Below are 21,788 nucleotides of genomic sequence, written 5' to 3'. Positions count from 1 at the left end.
TAGAGTGTTCAAAAATACTTGGACTTGTTCGTTATCGTCTTCATTGATGATTTCCTCATTTACTCTAGGAGTCAGGAAGAACATGCAAGTCATGTGTGAGTTCTTCTGCAAACTCTTACGGATCGCCAGTTATTTGCTAAGTTTAGTAAATGTTAGTTCTGGTTGAAATTCGTTGCTTTTCTTGGTCACATTGTATCTAGCGAAGGGATTCGAGTGGATTCGCAGAAGATAGAAGCAGTGAAATAGTGGCCCAACCTACCTCCGCTACAGATATTAAAAGTTTCTAGCAGGTTATTAGAAAAGGTTTGTGGAAGGATTTTCATCCATAGCCTTACCATTGACTAGGTTGACTCAGAAGATGATCAAGTTTCAATGGTCAGATGATTGTGAGAAAAGCTTTGCAGAATTGAAAACTATATTGACTACAGCTCCTGTCTTGACTCTGCCAGAGGGTTCAGATGGTTTTGTGATCTATTGCGATGCATCCAGAGTTGGCCTTGGTTGTGTGTTGATGCAGCGAAGTAAGGTGATAGCTTATGCTTCTAGACAACTTAAGGTGCATGAGAAGAACTATCCAACTCATGACCTCGAGCTTGCAACAGTGGTGTTTGAACTCTAGATATGGAGACACTACTTGTATGGAGTTCACGTAGATGTTTTCACTTACCATAAAAGCCTTTAGTATGTGTTCACCCAGAAAGAGTTGAATCTTCGCCAGAGGAGATAATTTGAATTCCTTAAGGATTATGACATGAGTGTGCATTATCATTCTGGTAAGGAGAATGTAGTAGCAGATTCACTCAACAGATTATCTATGGTTAGTGTAGCCCATGTTGAGAAAGAGAAGATGGATCTAATGAAGGATGTTCACAGGCTTGCACGCTTAGAAGTTCTCCTTATGAGCATATCATACAATGGTGTAACAGTTCAGAATAGGGTAGATTCTTTTTTGGTAGTGGAGGTTAAGGAAAAGAAAGACAGTTATCCAATTTTGCTTTAATTTAATAGTGCAATTCACAATCAGAGAGTGGAGGTTTTCTCCCAAGGGGGAGATGATGTACTCCGCTACCAGGGTAGATTGTGTGTTCCTGATGTAGGCGAGTTGAGGCAGCATATTCTTGCAGAAGCCCATAACTCTAGGTATTCTATTCATCCAGGTGCCACTAAGATGTACCGGGATCTGTGGAAAGTCTATTGGTGGAATGACATGAAGAGGGATATAGTAGACTTTGTGACTAAGTGCCCCAATTGCTAGCAAGTCAAGCTAGAACATCAGAAACCAAGGGGTATGACTCAAGAGATCGATATTCCTACTTGGAAGTGGGATGTGATCAATATGGACTTCATCACAGGATTTCCGCATACTCGCAGACAGCATGACTCTATTTGGGTGATAGTTGATCCGATGACTAAATCATCTCGCTTTTTGGCGGTCAAGACTACATATTCGGCAAAAGACTATACAAGGCTTTAAATTAATAATATTGTGAGGTTACACGGGGTTCCTTTGTCTATAATCTCAGATAGAGGTCCTCAGTTTACCAATTATTTCGGGAAGTCATTTTAGAAAGGTCTTGGTACTCAAGTTAACCTTTAACAACATTTCATCCACAGACGGATGGGAAGGCAGAGCGTAGCATTCAGACTGTAGAGGATATGGTGAGATCTTGTGTGATCAATTTAAAAGGTAGTTGGAATGATCACCTTCCTATCATTGAGTTTGCCTACAATAATAGCTACCATTCCATCATTCAGATGGCCCCTTATGAGACTTTATATGGGCGTAGATGTAGATCTTCTATTGGTTGGTTTGGAGTAGGTGAAACAACTTTGATAGGGCCAAATATTCATGTATGATATGGAGAAAGTGAAACTCATTAGAGATAGACTTAAGACAGCCCAAAGTCGTCAGAAATCTTATGCATATGTAAGGAGAAGGGAACTAGAGTTCCAAGTTGATGATTGGGTTTTTCTGAAAGTCTCACCTATGAAAGGGGTGATGAAATTTGGAAATAAAGGGAAGCTCAGTGCTAGATATGTAGGCCCTTACAAGATCTTGAAAAGGGTTGGCAAGGTGGCATATGAGTAAGAGTTTCCAGCAGAATTAGCAGCAATGCATCCGGTCTTCCACATCTCACTCTTGAAGAAGTTTGTGGATGATCCAGCCTCTGTAGTGCCTTTAAAGAGTGTGGAGTTGAAAGATAGTTTTTTTTATGAGGATGTACCAGTTGAGATTCTTGATCGTCAAGTTAGAAGGTTGAGAAATAAAGAAGTCACTTCAGTCAAGGTTTTGTGGACTAGTCAGTCGGTAGAGGGAGCTACTTGGGAAGCAGAAGCAACCATGAAAGCCGAGTATTTTCACCTCTTTCCTTCCGATTCCACTCCAGCTCGAGGTAATAGTTCCTCTTCAGTTTTCCAGTCATTCATGCTTGAATTCAGGCTAAGAATCATGTTCCCTCAGTTTATACTTGCATTCTCAACTTATTTGCATGTACTCAGAACTCAATTCAGTAAGAAAATCAGTTCTCAATTTTAGTAGAAGGGTTTGCAATTCTCTCCCTCTATTTAAGTTAGTTTATTCTTCATTTGAGGATGAATGTTCCCAAGAGGGAGATAATGTAACACCCCATAGCCAAAATAGACGAAAAACTAGCTTTACAGAAAACTCTGGAGGTGCAACCAACGGTGGCATCGACAGCCAATAGCCTAACCCACGGTACATCCTGCACAACCGTCGATGGGATCAGAAACTCCCAAAAATTTCAGCCCTGAAAAATTGGCTAAGTCTTGGACGACGGATGAACTTACGGTCCGTAGATTAGATGACGGTGTGTAATCCATGACAGTCGATCAAGACTCCCTTCACCCACTCTCTAACAAAAGCTAGGGATGACCAGCACGGTCAGTAGGTGGAACTACGGCCTGTAGGTATGACCGTAGGTGGAAAATTTGCAAATAGTTAAGGGGAAATGCAATTGGGTCAACTTCAAATGATCATATCTCTTATCACGAAATGATTAGTTGTTCCATGACTTACCCACGCATAGATAATTGAATTATCTTTCCATAGCCACCGACCTTGCTAAAATTAGATCTCCGAGTAAAAATTTATGACCATTTTAGTTAAGGCTTGCCAACAGGCCCTAACGACGGACCCAACAACGGGGCGTCAGGCAGACGACGGACCATCTGTCCTGGCTGTCGTTTGGTTCGATAGCAACCTTCCCAGAGGTCTTTTTGGACCTTTCCCACTTTGTTTAAACCCTAAGTTATGTTGTTTTGAGCCTAAATCATCATATTTTAGTCAGTTTAAGCCTAGAAACATAATTAAAACATATCTAAGCCAAATCATTAAATTAAAAGTTACAAAACTAGAAGTAAGAAAGGAGAAAAAGCTCAAGAACCCTAGTTCAAGAACGAAACAAGTGTCCAGCGGTTCCAACACAAAACATAGGTATTTTTCTGTGGATTTTATCTCCAGGCATGTGGGATTTCACTAGTAGGTGAATTTCACCCATTGGGTCCCTAGTTATCAGTCAGATTCATGATTCCCATATAATGATTAGATCTAGGGTTAATAGAACTTCAACAGAACATTATTAATTTATTAGTTATATGTTCCAAATCAGATTATCATGTTATTACTCAGATTATCACATGAATGTCATAATCCTAGCTTTGTATTTCTTTGGTTCTTGAATTACACATGCTAGGTCAGATATTTTAGACACTTCAGATATACATGCTTCAGTTATAAATGCATAATGACCATATTAGTTATTGCATTCTCAGTCTGCATGATAAATTTCGAGCTATCCAGCATTTACAAAACTCAGACATAATCAGTTAATTTACAGAATTTATTGAGAGTATCATTATACCGAGTTGGACTAAGGTTTAGCGTACCCAATAGTCCCAAAACTACTATCGAAGTAGGTTGTAAGTCCCCTCTGTGGGCAATCAGTTTAGTGATTATGCCAGCATGCCTTTATACCTTTGGCAAGGTACTATTTGGTCCTCTCGTTAGGGAGTATACATCGGACTCCAGATTTAGCTCATGTGGTTTTATTATCGGTTATTAGTATCTTCCACAGATCTGTCAGACTCTCTACATTGATCATTTATCAATATACTTTGTATTCAATTTCAACATGTTATAAATCGATCATTGCATTAAGTTAACTCTGAAATTCAGTATATCATGTTCAGATTATTATACTTGCTTTTATGCTTGTTTAGTTATGTTTTATTTCAGCATTACTCTATCCTACATGCTCAGTATCTTTCAAGTACTGACGCATACGTGAGCTACATCTTCTCGTGATGTAGGTTCAGGTTCTCAACATCCAGATCACGCATAGTTTGATTTCCCGATATCCAGTTTAGCAGATTCAATTGTGAGTCCTCATTCTCCGAGGAAAACAATCATGAGTTTCATTTCAGTCTTAGTCATTTAGTTTCAGTTTTTGCTAGATTTAGCTAGGGCTTGTCCAAGTATTTCTAGTCCAGTTTAGAGGCTATTTTTAGACATAGTTAGATTCAACTTAGTATTCAGTTAATATTTCTTTTGTATTAAACTCATTGTTTTCAAATATCTCAGCGATAGAATATGGTTTTCCCCATCTTTTTAGATTTAATTATGATTTAGCTTCTGCATCAGTTTATTATATTTAATATGCTCATGATCATGCCAGCAGGGTTAGATTGGGATCACTTGTGGTCCCACGTTCCGTGTCCGTGTCTTGGGGTAGCTTGGGGCGTGACAATAATCATATTTTTACACTACCCTTTCTTGTCTATAAATAGAGCACTATATTGTGCATTCGACGGGCTCAATTTTTCTCAATTTGTTTCGTTATATTATTGCTTATCATGGTATGTTTTTTACAATAATTAGTTTACGCTTGTATTATTAATTGTTGGTTTTGAATATATTGTTTAAACTTTGTTGTTTATGTTTATGCAAAGGTATTATTATTAATATTTGTTAGTATTGATTAAATAACAAATGGTAATTGAATATTCAAGCAAGATTTCTTTATTTGAATTGTTGAAGGTACAATAATAGAAGCCCTTACAAATATCAAATTTCTTTATCAATAATGTTATTCTTTCTTATACAAGGATATGATTCTGTGTTCTTCGGAAAATGTGTTTTTTGGAAAAGTCCCCGAGAGTTAATAACTTTAGATGCCCATATTTTTTGCTTTTATGTTTTTGTCCGTTTTTACGAAATTTTATAAGTTGATTTTATGAGTACTTTAAGGATTGAAAGTTAATTAAAGTTAGTCAATTTTTAAGTAACAATGACTTGAGACATGAAGTACAACAAATCTATGTTAACAGACATATCTTTTGTAGCTTAAGATATTTATTTTATTTAGAGTAAGTTTCATGTTTTTAAAACTAAGCTTCACTAAAATACTCACACATTACACCAAAAATATTTAAAATAGTCGATTGAGAAAGAAAAAAAATATTAAAAGGACGAAGATCTTTGTCATAGTAAGAATACATACATACCAAAAAAATAGATAAATAAAATTGTAAGGAGACAACAAAAAGAGTGAGAAAAAGCATATTAAAGGGAGTAAACTATGAAATATCCAATGATGATGATAAATGATTCCAACCAGAAAAGTTCATATGTTAACATGGGTGTCGAATCCAAAATTTAATCTATGTGTGCTTTCATAATGCAACAATCATACATAAATATTTCAGAAAAAGTCATAAAGTTGCATTGATGAAGCATCAGAAACGTCTTCCGCATTTTAATCAAAACTGAATTTCTATAAAGGTCAACAATTTTTTTTGCTGTCGATCCAAATATATTTTTATCCTTCTATAATATTTTTATAGAATGACAAAGTGTTACTAACGAAAAGTGGCGAACATTTGACCTTAGAAAAGTAGATTGTCTCCAAAAAAAAAATTATCTATGTTGTTGTTATGTCCATTTTTTAACGGTCTTAATCATGTAAAACTAATATTTATTATATAAAAACTTTCACATAAATAATTTAACACAAGGAGTTATGATAACCATAAAATTATCAGATTTCGTATTTTTCATGTTTTTAAAAAAGAAAAACTGATGTTTAATCGCTAAATAAAAACATTAGTCAATTTTAACAAGATAATTATAGCATCAAACATATAATATGATAAATTATGTAAAAGATTAAAATAATTATATATCAAGATATTTTTAATCAATAATTCTATAATGACAATTTTTAAAAATGTGATAATATAATTTAATTTCTCTAGAAATGTTTTAAAAACCTAAAAGAATTCACCTTCTTTTCTTATAACAGTAGATAATTGGTAAAGTTGTTCAAAGGTTTAGAAAAATTTCTTATGCCTCTAGAAATGTTCTAAAAACCTATAGAAATTTACATTTTTTTCTTCTAACAGTTAATTGTTGGTAAAGTTGTTCAAAAGTTAAGAAAAATTTCCTTTGCCAATGGTTCATTCAGAAATACACCTAAGTCATTTTGAAAACTTTGGACATTGGTACTTTCAGAAACTTAATTTAAAAAATTCTACCGGATAGTTTCTTTTACTTTCCGCTAATTATTCATTTATAATTTTATATTAAAAATAAATATACCTCATCCAAATTGAACATTGAATTTGATAGATAAAATTAATATAATTTAACAATTGATTTATGTGAAGATTGAAAAAGACGAGTCAAAAAGTTATAGGATACTCCATCCATTCCATATTAACTTAAGCTTTGAGCCTTTTTCATTTTTCAAATTAACTTAAGTTTTCAATCTTAAAAACTATTTTTAAAATATTCTTCCAATTTTACCATTTAAGTGAGTATTGGAATAAGTTACTATAATTAATGTTTAGTTAATTTTGACAATAATTAATAAGGATAAAAATGGAAAATTATGTTCAATTTATGTCCGAACCTACAATTCTTAAAGGGTGTGAAACACCTCAAAGTTTAAGTTAATATGGAAATGAGGGAGTATGAAATATGTAAAAGGAAATATTATAAAAACATGATTAAATAGATTTTGAGGACATAAAAGTGAAGAAATTTGTATCACCAATTCGATATAAGAACCTGGTGCTTGTAGTACTTTACATAACGTCTTAATACAAAATAATAAAATTTTATTAGGGAAAACCATCTTAGTCAAGCAAATACAAACCATAACCTGTATCGTGTAGGATTTTCAACAACTTCTCACTAACTTCAAAGAGTGGCTTCAGGTACAACTCTAAAATCTAAGAGACTAACTCTAGTACCTCAACTCCAACGTATCACTATAACTGTTATATTTACTCTCCAAGAAGACGCAACAACTTCTTGTTACAATTCTCACAGACTCACTTTCAAACATATGATTATTACAAGTCAATAATGATACTTTAACAATAAACTTATTTAGAATGAGAACCTGACTCTAGTTCTTCTTTCTTCTGTCACTATACGCTCCTTCTGCCACTTCTTGCCTTTTGCTGAAACCAACAATATACATTGTGTGCAAAATCTAAAGTTTCATTATTCAACTTACTCCTTTTATAGTCATCGAGTTTTGCATGTCCTGAAAATCCTATTGGATCTTAATGTGGCTCTTCAACAGGTTGGATACTCCATTTATAGAACCTTACGTAGGTTCTAATTTATTCTCACACAAATTTACTTTGATAATCATTTGTAGAGTCTTATCTTCTTACTTTGTATATATATATATATATATATATATATATATATATATATATATATATATATATATATATATATATATATATATATATTTAGGACTCTGTCGATTCATGAATCTATTATTACTGATCATCTCTTTCTCTTAGCCTTTGTTCTTAAGAGTAATCTTCTTTAACCACACCCCGGATTTGGTTATTCATAGTTCTTTTCTCAGAACATTTAACCTGACAATGTCCTAGGAATTTACAGGTTAATCCATCGATACTTTTAAGAAGCTAAGAGACTAACCATATACTAAGTAATATAGATTCATGATGATATTCATAAATTCATAAATTTACATGAGTTTTATCAAATAATTAACATTTTAAAAACACACATAATTTACATATATGCAAAGTTTTCTAGAAACTTAAATATGAACACTTATATTATTTAGAAAAAAGTGAAGTTTCCCTTTCGGGAAACCTGAAAAGCTTCCAAACTTTTAAAACAAACTTTTAGAATAAAGAACTGAAATCTTTACTACAATCTTTTAGAAGATAATTTTAAAGAGAAAAAGGGTTCTTTTGAGGATTTTGAGAGAGTTTTTGTTGTGGTTGTCTTAGCCTTTTTCGCCTTCTACCTTTTCTTGTCTTGATGATACTTGCTTTTATAGAGGTCTTCGGACTTCAAACTTCGGTTTTCAAATGAAAAAGGAATCTTATAACCTCAGCCGGGTACACCTCTGGGCCCCATCGTCACGTGAAATAATATTTCTTTTCTTGCATTATTGTCCTTGTAGTCTGATATCTGTCTGTCAATACTTATATCTTATCTCTTACCTATACATTTTTTTTATTTTTAAAGTAAAGACGCGCCCCAACAGTTTTTCCACATGTGTGGTAGTGAGTAAAGTGGGACTCACATTTTTTCGACAAAAGAGGCGTTCCTCTTTAAAACTATGATACACACACACACACACACACATATATATATATATTAAAGTGTCTAAATTATGTAATGCAATTGAATCAAAACTCATATCGGAGTCATCATCATTTGGGTCTTGATCAAATTGCATTGAGTCTGAAATGTTATCTAAGTTATTTGGGCTTGAAACAGAATCTTGTCTTGGGCTTTGTATTGGGCTTGGGTTTATATGTTTATCTTTTTCTTGTTTTTTTAAGTAATTTTTCTACGGTTTGGGTTATAAGGGATTCTATATCTTTATTTTTTTGAGATTTTTTAATTTTTTATCTAATAGTCTGGTTAAATAAAAGTCGTAACCTTCTTCTAGAAGATGAACCTTCATCTTTTTCACTTTTTAGCAAATTGACAGCCATCAACGGATTTGAGAAGTCTTTACCGGCTACCGTTTGAAGCGGACTAGCTGTATATTTGTCTGAGTTTGCACATCTTGTTTAGTATTACCTTTGCTTTTCATTTTTTGGAGTCTTTCTCTGAGCTTGACATTTTTTTTGCATTAGGGCTTCATTTCTCAAATTTAGCCTTTTGAATGATTCGGTCATTGATGAGCAATGATCACAGAATATTATTTTGTCTGATCTCTCTGGATGTTGTATTGTGGGGTTTTATTTGGGTTTTGTCTAAGGGCTGGAGAAATATAGTAATTTGGCCCTAATATTCCTCTAGCATAGTCTAAAGCTTTTGTAAAATCATTAAAACCTTTAAAAGAGGTTTTTGAAAATCTTTAATAGAGTCTAAAACTTCTATCCATGTTTGAAAAACACCATTTGTTTTTCCATGAATTACTACATAATATTGAAATCTATTTTTGTTATTTTTATAAGTAAAATAATATCCTAAAGCATTTAAAACTGCAATTACATATTTAGCGTCTTTTTTGTTATGAGCTATCCATATATTGTCTATGAGGCATGTTTGCTGTTTGTCTAATTGACAGTTAGATAAATGTCTGAATGTCCAGCTAGACGGCTCGTATGCTATTAAATTTTGTTGTCCGAACTGTAGTCTTTCTATTCTAACATCATCTATTTTGTCTAGAGGTTTAAAATGCAAATTTGCTAACATTGTTTATTTGTAAGAGTCTGCCAAACATGCGGTTGAAGGTTGAAGTCTTTTACCTTTGTCTGATAGTAGAGGTCTCACTCTGTAAAATTTAAACTTTGATCAGTAATCTACTTAGCTGGTCCGCAATGCTATCATCATTTCCCTTGATGAGTTCAAAAATTATAGAATGATAAATTGATATAGTATCTAAAAAATTTAGCCATCTTCTTCTACTACTAGTTTTATCATTAATTTTTTGACGAAATTTTACTATAGCTTCACAATCTGTTCTTATTAATACTTTTGGTTAATTTAGAATATAAATTTGAAAACTATTTAAACCATATATTACAGCTAAAATTTCAACATCTATACTAGCTTTATTACCCTTTTCATTGAATTTTCCACTTTGATAAGCACATATTTTTTTTCTTCCTACTTAGAACTATATTTATGTGGTCTTGATTTTAATACTTGTCACGACCCAAAACGAGCCGCGAGTGGCACCCTGTAACGACCTGTTTAGTCGTTTTGAGCAGCAGATTTTATTTCTGGAAAAGCAGGCTGAGGCGACGGACCCCACGACGGACCGTCATGGGCACGACGGACCGTCGCAAGGTCTCATTTCAAAACACTTAGAAAATCTGAAAATTGGGTACTAAAATCGACTCTCTGAACTTCGTAACGGGATGGCAGGACGGACCGTCACAGGTGTGACGGACCGTCACAGACCCTTCAGAGAAATTGAGTCTCTGAAGTCTGTGACGGAGCAGCAGGACGGACCATCGCAGGCGCGACGGGCTATCACAGACTGCGTAATCCCAGTCTGGGTCGGATTTCTTTATACGTTTTAAGGGATGTTTTGGACTATTCCTGCTTTAATTATAAAGTTAGTGGGTTAATGTTAATAAGTCTAATTACTTGGGGGTTAAAAGAGGTAACCTTAAGTTAATTAGTGGGTTATTATTGCCATCTTTCATTCTTAATTATATACTAATTAGGGTAAAAAAAGAGGGTTTGAATAAGAAAATAGAAAGAACAAGAGAGAAAGGGAGAATCGAACGAGGAAGAGAGAAACAAAGCTTGGGAAATTGCTTGCTTGATCACGAATCTTTGGTGGAGGTAGGTTATGGTTTTTATGCTATTCGTAGTAAACTCTTAATAGCGAATGATATGTATGGGTAGCATTGTAAACCCTTCTATATGCTTAATTGTATGCTTGCATGAATGTGATTATATGATTGTGATAAAATAAGCATGATGAAGCTATTGAATCCTAAATCTTGAAAGATAACCCTAATCTACTTTGTTAATGATGATGCCTTGGTATAAAAGAAGGCTTGATGAATGAAAGTAGTGAGATTAGGGGATCGGGTGCCACGTTTTGGTACCAGGATAGAATATGGATCGGGTGCCACGTTCCGATACCAGGATAGTATACGAGGATCGGAGTGTCACGTTCCGACACCAGGATAGAATATGGATCGGGTGCCACGTTCCTGTACCAGGATAGTATATGAGGATCGAAGTGTCACGTTCCGACACCAGGATAGTATATGGATCGCGTGCCACGTTCCGGTACCAGGATAGAATATGGATCGGGTGTCACGTTCTGACACCAGGATAGAATGAGGATCGGAGTGTCACGTTCCGACACCAGGATAGTATATTGAGGAGCGGAGTGTCACGTACCGACACGAGGGGAATAAAGATAATGAATCTTGAAAGATGTTAATATATTCAATCTAATGAACCGAATTCCCAAATGAGTATGATGAGGAGGCGTGAGTCCTCATTGATGTGCTTGGTGTTGTAACCAAGGGTTATGGTAACTGTAAATGCTGCATGCTAAGGATATTAGTTGATTTTATGATATTTCTTAATATATACTGTTTTCTATTTTGAGTTGGCCGATGATATCTACTCAGTACCCGTGTTTGTACTGACCCCCCTACTTTTATGTTTTCTTCTTTGTTATTTGTGGAGTGCAGCAAACGTGCCGTCATCTTCGACTCAACAGTAACTCTAGCCAGTCTTTATTACTCCGGATATCAGGGTGAGCTAATGCTTCTAGCTTGGACTGGATCTTCCTCTTCATGTCTTGATGCCTTGAAGTTCTGGCATGGACTAGCTTTTATGTATTTTTAGCTTCTTAGAAACTCTTAGATTTAGTAATTTGAAGTAGATGTTCTTGTGATGATGACTTCCAGATTTTGGGAAATAATAGTTATTGAATTGGTTTTTATTAATGAGTTTAAGTCTTCCGCATTACTTTATGTTGATATTACATTGAAATGTTAAGGTTTAGATTGGTTGGTTTGCTCACATAGGAGGGTAAGTGTGGGTGCCAGTCGCGGCCCGGATTTGGGTCGTGACACACCCACACTTATCCTACTACGTGAGTGAACCAACAAATCTAAACCCCAACATTTACCAACATTTCAACCATAATGAACAAAATATAATGCGGAAGACTCAAAATCTTATTAATATAACCAGTACATAAGCTTCTAAAGTTTATCAACTATCATCCCCAAAATCTGGAAGTCATCACACCAAGAACATCTATCCTCAAATTTCTAAATCTAAGAGTATTTAAGAAGCTAAAATAAGTAAAAGAGATGGTCCATGTCCGAACTTCAAGACATCAAGATGTGAAGGAGAGAATCCATTCCTAGCTAGGTATAATAGCTCACCCTGAAATCTGATATGCTGGAGACTGGCTAGAGTTGCGGATGAGTCGAAGTCAATGGCACGTTTGCTGCTCTCCACAAATAACAAAAAGAAAATACAAGTAGGGGTCAGTACAAGGAACACGTACTGAGTAGGTATTATCGGCCAACTCAAAATAGAAAGGGATATATATCGAATAATAATATAAAATCAGCTACAATACTTAACAGGTGACAACAACAAGTACAAGAACCATTGGCAACAACACCAAGCACACCTATGAGGACTCAAGACTCCACACCATACTCATTTGGGAAAATAGGTTCTTTGAATTTGAATATATTAACAAAATTCAAGATTCATTCTCTTTATTATTATCGTGTCGGAACGTGACACTCCGATCCCCTAATACAACCATGTCGGAACGTGACACCCGATCCCCTAATACTACGTGTCGAAACGTGACACCCGATCCCCTAATACTACCGTGTCGGAACGTGACACCCGATCCCCTAATACTACGTGTCGGAACGTGACACCTGATCCCCTAATACTATGTGTCAGAACGTGACACCCGATCCCCTAATACTACGTGTCAGAGCGTGACACCCGATCCCCTAATACTATGTGTCGGAACATGACACCCGATTCCCTAATACTACGTGTTGGAATGTGACACTCCGATTCATTTATCTCATTGTTTTAGTTCATCAAACCTCTTTTATGTCAAGGCATCATCTTAATAGAGAAGATTTAAGGTTTAATATTCAACAACCTCATCATTCTAACCCATCACCATTACATAATCGCAACATAGAACCACACAATCAAGCGTATAGAAGACTTTACAGTACCACCCAATATATATCAATCGCTATTTAGAGTTTACTATATAATAGCATAAACCATAACCTACCTCCACCAAAGAATCGTGATCGAGCAAGCTACTTCTCAATGCCTTTGCTTTCCTCTTCGCTTCTCCCTTTTCTCGCTCGTTCTCCCTTTCTGTGTTCTTTTTATTTTTCCTTCTCCAGATTCTTTTTCTTTTACCCTAATTATCATATAATTCATTATGATAAATGTAACTCATTATTTATTTTAAAGTTATCTCCTTTAACCCCCAAGTAAATAAATTATTAAACTCACCCCACTAATTTCATATAGTTTGTCATGAATAGTCCAAAACACCCCTTAAAAACTTTTAGCAGAAATCCGACCCAGTCGAGGTTATGCAACTCGTGACGGCCCGTCGTACCTGCGACGGTCCATCACAAAGTTCAGACAGTCAAATTCAGTAAAGAGGTTTGTGACGGTCCGTCGTATCTGCGACGGTCCGTGCTGCAGTTCCGTCATGAAGTTCAGAAAGTTGATCGCAGCACCCAGATTTTCGAGTTTAAGTGTTTTGGAACGGAGATCCTCGACGAACCGTTGTACTTATGACGGTTCATCCTATCTGTCGTCGAGGGAAATGAGGAGAGCAGCAGGAGAATTACACAAGTGTGGGACGACGGAGTCCGTCACGGTCCGTTGTGACCATGACGGTCCGTCGCGTGATCCGTCGACCCAGTCAGTTTTTTATCAAAAGTAATTATACTTCTCGAAACGACTAAACAGGTTGTTACAATACTGCACCCCATCATTCAAAACTTCCATTTGTTTCTATTATTAAATAATCTGATTCTAATGGCATATTAAGATCGGGAATATTTTTTATTTTTTCTTTTATCTGTTGTACTAATTTTATGTCTTCAATATTGAAATTTCTTTGTCCTTTAGTTCCTATCTTAGAGTATAATGGTCCTGCCATTTTTCCTAAATCTTTAATAAAAGGTATTGCATAATTAATTATACCTAAGAATTTTTGTTAATCTTTTAGATTATTTAATTTATCTGGCATGTCTAGAGCTTTTTTAGCTATATAAGGTTGTATTTTAACCTTTCCTTCTCCTAAAGTAATTCCTAAAAAGTTTATATAATTTTTACATAATTCTATTTTCTTCTTGCTAATTATTATCCTATTATTAACAAATAATCTAAAAACTGTTTGTAAATGCCCTAAGTGTTCTTTTATATTTTTACTTAATACTAGAATATCATCTACATATACTAAAACAAATTTTTTATATTCTCCAAATATTTTATCCATTTTTCTTTGGAAAATTGGAGGTGCTGTTTTTAATCCAAATGGCATGACTAACCATTCAAAATGTCCTTCAGGGCAGTTAAAAGTTGTCCATTCTATACTGTCTGGATGCATTTTTATCTGCCAGTATCCTGATTTACAATCGAATTTACTAAAAATTATTTTTCCTTGAATTCAATTTATTAATTCTGTTTTATCTGGTAATTTATAACCGTATGTTCTAGTATTGTTATTTAGTTTTTTGTAATTTATACCATTCTAGCATTTCCTCTAATTATTTCACTATGATTTCTTACCATAAATGCTGCTGATCTATGTTTTGAAGTAGATCTCCTTATTACTCCTAATTCTAATATTTCTTTAATTTGTATTCTAAAATATTCTAGATCCTGATTTGTAGCTTCTATTGAGGTTGTTTTTATTATATATTCTGGGTTTATTATGTCTAGCATACATACTTCATGATTATTTTCCCAATACTTTAGAGGCTTTTCTCCTATTATTTCTATTTGATCTAAAATTTTTACAATATTATCTAGATCTTGTTGATATTTTATTTGTCCTATGTTTGAATTCCTGTCTTAAAATTATATAACTTTGTTTCCATTTCTATCAAAACATAGTTTTTATTAACTATTTCATCTTCTTTATCTATCTCTAGTATATTCTCATATAATGTATTACATCCCGTTTTAGTACATTCTATATTATTTTCACAATTATCACAACATTTTTTTTTATGTCTTACCTAAGTGTCAATTTTATTAGTTAAAACCGAAGTATAAGAAATATTTTTCATGAAAAGTATCCCATCTTTCCTTATTAAAGTTCCTCCTTTATTGCATAGTATAAAATCTAGTCCTAACACAATGTCTACTCTTATATCTAAATCTCTTACCCATATTTTATCCATCTTATAGGTAGGTTTATAGAATTTTGAACAAGTATTTGAAAAACTTATTTGTGCTTTATCTATGTAGTATCTATATATATATTATGTGTTCCATCAATTTGCATAGCTGCAAGTGGTTTTTCTAAAGTCTTTATTAATTCTGGAGGTACAATTTTTTTTATTTAAAATACTTTTGGTACATCCTGAATCTATTAATGCTAAAGCCTCTATTTCATTGTAATAACCTGTTTAGTCGGTTCGAGCAGTAGAATTATTTTTGATAAAAACTGACTGGGTCGACAGACCTCGTGACGGACTTTCATGGTCACGACGGACCGTAATGGACTCCGTCGTCCCATACTGGTGAAATTTTTTACTGCTGCTCTCCTCATTACCCTCGACGACAAGCAGGACGAACCGTCATAGGCACGACGGTCCGTCGAGGGTCTTCGTTCCAAAACACTTCAACTCTGGAATCGGGGTACTGAGATCGACTCTCTTAACTTCACGACGGACCTGCAGCACGGACCGTCGTAGATACGACAGACCGTCACAAGCTGCGTAACCTCGACTTGGTCAGACTTCCGCTAAAATTTTTAAATGGGTGTTTTGGACTATTCATAATTATTATTATGAAATTATTGGGGTAATTTTTATAATTGAGTTAGTTGGGGGTTAAAGGAGATAATTTTAAAATACATAGTGGGTTACTTTATCATAATTGATTATATGATAATTAGGGTAAAAAGAATCTGTAGAAGAAAAATAAAAAGAATAGAAGTGGAGAACGAGCGAGAGAGAGGGAACGAAAGAAAAAAGCCAGCGACTTAGACTTCAGATTGAGAAGATTCATAGGCACTGAGGAAGGCAAAAGCATTGGAGAGGTAGCTTGCCTTATTTTGATTCTTCGGTGGAGGTAGGTTATGGTTTATTTCTCTGTGATAGATAAACTCTCAATAGCGATCGATATGTATTGAGTGATATTGTAAAGTCTCCTATATACTTGATTGTGTGGTTGAATGTTTGATTGTGTGGTTTGTGGTTGGCCTAGTATAAGGAGACTGTTGGATTTCTAATCTTGCAACCCTCTCTATTAAAATGACGCCTTGAATAAAGAAGGCTTGATGAATAAATAACGAGATAATTGGATCGGAGTGTCACGTTCCGACACGGTATTAGGGGATCGGAGTGTCACATTCCGACACAGTATATGGGATCGGAGTGTCACATTCCGACACGATATATGGGGTCGTAGTGTCACTTTCTAACACAATAACATTAAAGGAAAGAAATCTTGAATTAACTTAATATACTCAAACTCAAAGAACCTATTTCCTAAATGAGTATGGTGTGGAGGCCTGAATCCTCATTGGTGTGCTTGATGTTGTGATTGAGGGTGTACTTATCGTGGTGTTGTTGTAAATGGTTCATGTGTTTATTGTTTGCTACCTTTTAAGTATTATAGTTGATTATATACTATTGTTTAATACATACTGATTTCTATTTTGAGTTGGCCGATGATACCTACTCAGTACGTGTTCCTTGTACTGACCCCTACTTGTATTTTCTTCCTTGTTATTTTGTGGAGTGCAGCAAGGGTACCATCGACTTCGACTCGCCCTCAACTCTAGCCAGTCTCCAGCACATCAGACTTCAGGGTGAGCTATAATTCTTAGCTCGGGGTGGATTCTCTCCTTCATGTATTGATGTCCTTGAACTTAGGACATGGACCATCTTTTTACTTATTTTATCTCCATAAATACTCTTAGATTTGGTAATTTGAGTATAGATGTTCTTGATGTGATGACTTCCAGATTTTGGGGATAATAAGTATTAAACTTTAGAATTTTATTTAATTTATTAAGTTAATAAGTTTTGGATCTTCCGCGTTATTTTTGCTATTCATAAGTGATATAATGGTAAATGTTGGGTTTTAGATTTGTTGTTTCGCTCACCTAGTAGGCTAAAGGTGGGTGCCACTCACGACTCGTTTTGGGTCGTGACATTCGTATTTTCGAATTTGAAGTTTTGCTAATATTTTAATAGTATTTATATTTTTATCTTCATTACATATTAAAGTATTAGATTCTTCATTCATTAATTCTTGATTATCTAGTTGTAGTTCCTGTTCAATACTTTTTCCTTTTTCTAATCTTACTATTCTTTCTTCTAATTCTTTAACTATTGCTTCTAATACTAATACTTTTAAATTTATTACACATTCATTTGTATATACCTCTTTTCTTTTCTGAGTTATTACTCGTAATTGTGTTTCTATACAGGTTATACATCTTTATATAAAACATTTATTACATTTAGCTCTTTTATATTTACTTGGATACCATTTACACCAGTTACATGGATTACTATCTAATCCTGTATCTTTTTCAAAATTATGTTCACATTCTATTATATTCATAAAAGTAATTTTTAGGTCATCTATATTTAAATTTTCTGTTCCTATTTCATTAATCAATTCTTCTCCTTCTGAATTAGAAGAATCTTCTTCTTTGTTATTCTCATCTATATCAATACTTACTATAGAGTAGATGCTTTCATTATCTGACATATATTCATCTACATTTAATAATGTTTCATTAAATTCTTCTACTAATTGAGCATTTCTAGTCTTAGTATTATATCTTTTAGGGCAAGTATTTGCTAGGTGTTCTATACTTCCACATGTAAAACATTCTAATTTATTTTTATAATTTCTATCTGTTCTATATTTTCTAACTTGTCTATCCCTATTCAAATATGGTTTCCTAGCTAAAGATTTTGTAAGAAAATATCCTTTTTTATTATATCTCTTATGGTTTTGTGGTTTATATTTCTTATAATTTATCTTATTATATTGATTTTTATCATAGTTTTGGGTTGTATATATTATATCTTTACAGAAATTCATTTCATTTTGCTTTAATTGTTTTTGTATTTGTAAATTATTACATTTTTCTTGTAATATTTCCATTATATGTTGTATTCTATGTCCTATTGACCATTTTGCTTGAGGGTTTTGTGCTACTCCTTCTCTTTTAGTCCATCTTTCTTCTATTTCTCTTCCTAAAGTTCCTGGTAGTTTGTTAAATAATTTTTTACCTATGTCTTGGTCAAAGGCATTTCAACTAATTGTACAACAATGCAGCTGCTCTGGCTCCCCGCATGGATGCATCATTTGAAGTAGGCACATTTCCTCGATTGACTACAGGGTCTATAATGACAGGTGATCAACATGAACTTTTCACTAGGTTCTTTAAGCTGAAACCTCCAGTCTTCAAGGGTGCTGAATCTGAAGATGCCTATGATTTTTTGGTTGATTGTCATATGCTGCTACATAAGATGGACATAGTAGAATGGTTCGGTGTTGAGTTTGTGACCTATCAGTTTCAGGGGGATGCCAAAATGTGGTGGCGGTCGTATGTCGAGTGTCAACCAGCGCAGGAACCACCCATGACTTAGGGATCATTTTCTAGCTTATTTATGGAGAAGTATATACCTCGGACTTTGAGGGATAGAAGGAGAGATGAGTTCCTGAGCCTAGAGCAAGGAAGGATGTCTATTGCTTCTTATGAGGCTAAATTTCGTGCACTATCAAGGTATGCCACTCAGCTTTGCTTTAGTCCACAAGAGTGGATTCGTCGCTTTGTGAAATGATTGAGGTCAGATTTGCAGATTTCAGCCATACAGGTAGCTACTGCAGCAAAATCCTTTCAGGAAGTGGTTGATTTTGTGATAGAGGTAGAGGAGGTGAAGCCAAACGACTTCACCCCAACATCAACATTAAAGAAGTTCCGTAAGGGAGGTGAGTTTAGTGGTTCCTACGCCAGAGGGTAGAGTTTAGGAGGTTACCTAGCCCGTCCTATTCAGTCTTCACTGTAGGCTGTAGCTGGGGGTCCATCGCAGACCGGTCAACATTTTTCTGAGTTTGGAGGTTATCCCCAGACTTCGTCATTCTCACAGAGACCTATGCTTGACACCAGAAATTGTTATGGATGTGGAGAGACTGGACATATTAGGAAATATTGTCCAAAACAGAGTTACAGACCCCCAATAGCTAGAGGTAGAGGTGGTCATGGTAGAGGCCGCCATTCTGGCGGACGTGGTAGCCAAGGAAATGATGGTCACCAAATCAGTCGAGGTGGCGGGCAAATTGGAACTACTGCAGCGCAATTTGGTAGGGACAATGGACAAACAGGTGATAGGGCCCATTGTTATGCTTTCCCCGGGAGGTCTTAACAGAGGCATCTGATGCTGTTATCACAGGTACTCTTTTCGTCTGTGATTGCATGGCTTCTGTATTATTTGATGCTGGATCCACATTTTCATATGTATCTTTTTCATTTGCTGCTGGTCTTGATTTAAAGTGTGATTTGTTTGACATGCCTATTCGTGTCTCTAATCCTGTGGGTGAGTCTGTGGTAGTTGAGAAGGTGTATAGGTCTTGCCTTGTGACTTTTGTGGGGAGAAATACTTATGTAGATTTGATTATTCTAGAGATGGTCGATTTTGATGTATTTCTGGGTATGATTTGGCTTTCTCCAAATTTAGCAATCTTAGATTGTAATGCAAAAACTGTGACATTGGCCAAGCCTGGGACAGATCCTCTAGTGTGGGAGGGTGACTATATTTCCACTCCAATTCATATTATCTCTTTTCTTCGTGCTAAGAGAATGGTTAGTAAGCGTTGTTTAGCTTTCTTGGCATATCTCAGGGATGATACTTCCCAAGTACCTTCGATTGAGTCTGTTTCGGTAGTCCGTGAGTTTTTGGATGTGTTTCCTGCAGACCTTCCTGGTATGCCACCGGATAGGGATATTGATTTTTGTATTGATCTAGAGCTGGGTACTCGCCCCATTTCCATCCCCCCTATAGAATGACTCCAGCTGAGTTAAGGGAGTTGAAGGACCAACTTCAGGAATTGTTAGGGAAAGGTTTTATTAGACCGAGTGCATCCCTTTGGGGTGATCTTATTTTATTTGTGAAGAATAAAGATGGAAGTTTTTGAATGTGCATAGACTACAGATAGCTGAATAAGGTAACTATTAAGAACAAGTATCCCATTCCTCGCATTGATGATTTGTTCGATCAGTTACAAGGTGCTTGTGTCTTCTCTAAAATAATTTGAGGTCCGGTTATCACCAATTGAAATACGGGCACTAGATGTGTCAAAGACTACTTTTCGAACCACGTTTGGGCATTATGAATTCTTAGTAATGTCCTTTGGGCATACGAATGCCCCTGCTGCTTTCATGAGCCTGATGAACGGGATTTTTAAGCCATACCTGGATCTCTTTGTTATTGTATTTATTGATGATATACTGATATACTCAAAGAGCAGGAAAGAACATGGGGAACATTTGAGAATCGTATTGAAATTGTTGAGGGAGAAGAGACTTTATGCCAAATTCTCCAAGTGTGAGTTTTGGCTAGATTCAGTGTTCTTCTTGGGGCACGTGGTTTTTAAGGATGGAGTGATGGTGGATCCTTCTAAGATTGAATCAGTGAAGAGTTGGGTAAGACCTACTAATGTTACAGAGGTAAGGAGCTTTGTTGGTTTAGCTAGCTACTAGCGTCGATTTGTCAAGGGATTTTCTTCGATTGCTTCGCAGCTGACAAATTTGACTAAGCAGAATCTTCCATTTGTATGGTCGGATGAATGTGAAGAAAGTTTTCAGAAACTTAAGACCTTGCTGACTACTGCACCAATTCTTACCTTTCCAGTGGAAGGTAAGAATTTTATTGTTTATTGTGATGCATCCTATTCTGGTTTTGGTGCAGTGCTAATGCAGGAGAGAAATGTAATTGCTTATGCTTCGAGGCAATTAAAAGTGCATGAACGTAACTATCTGACCCATGATTTGGTGTTGGCTGCAGTTGTATTTGCATTAAAGCAATGGAGACATTACCTATATGGGGTCAAGTGTGAGGTTTATACAGATCATCGTAGTTTACAGTATGTCTTTACTCAGAAAGATTTGAATTTGAGCCAGAGGAGGTGGATGAAACTATTGAAGGACTATGATATTACTATTTTGTATCACCCAAGAAGAGCTAATGTTGTGGCAGATGCCTTAAGTAGAAAAGCTGGGAGCATGGGTAGTTTAGCCCACTTACAGGTTTCTAGACGCCCATTGGCTACAGAGGTTCAGACTTTGGCTAATGACTTTATGAGGCTGGAAGTACTAGAGAAAGGAGGATTTTTGGCCTGTGTGGAGGCAAGATCTTCTTTTCTTGACAAGATTAAGGGAAAATAGTTTGTTGATGAGAAGTTGAGCCAAATTCGAGATATGGTACTGCGAGGAGAGGCTAAAGAGGCAATAATTGATGAGGAAGGCGTTTTGAGAATTAAGGGAAGGGTATGTGTGCCCTGTGTT

The 21,788-nt window shown here is 35.3% G+C and overlaps 1 protein-coding gene across 1 annotated transcript; it reads left to right on the top strand.

Annotated features, from left to right (window-relative positions):
- The first annotated feature begins 751 nt into the window (after nt 1-751).
- Nucleotides 752-1,255, top strand: LOC138347473 (uncharacterized). The gene is made up of 2 exons (XM_069295766.1): nt 752-937; nt 1,025-1,255. Exons 1-2 carry the CDS (start codon nt 752-754, stop codon nt 1,253-1,255), a joined length of 417 nt encoding a protein of 138 aa, XP_069151867.1.
- Nucleotides 1,256-21,788: the final 20,533 nt, after the last annotated feature.

This window comes from Solanum lycopersicum, chromosome 3 (genome assembly GCF_036512215.1).
Source record: "Solanum lycopersicum chromosome 3, SLM_r2.1".
In the NCBI taxonomy this organism is placed as follows: Eukaryota; Viridiplantae; Streptophyta; class Magnoliopsida; order Solanales; family Solanaceae; genus Solanum; species Solanum lycopersicum.
Note: the sequence above shows the minus strand (reverse complement) of the source record. Positions and strands in the feature narration are given on the sequence as shown.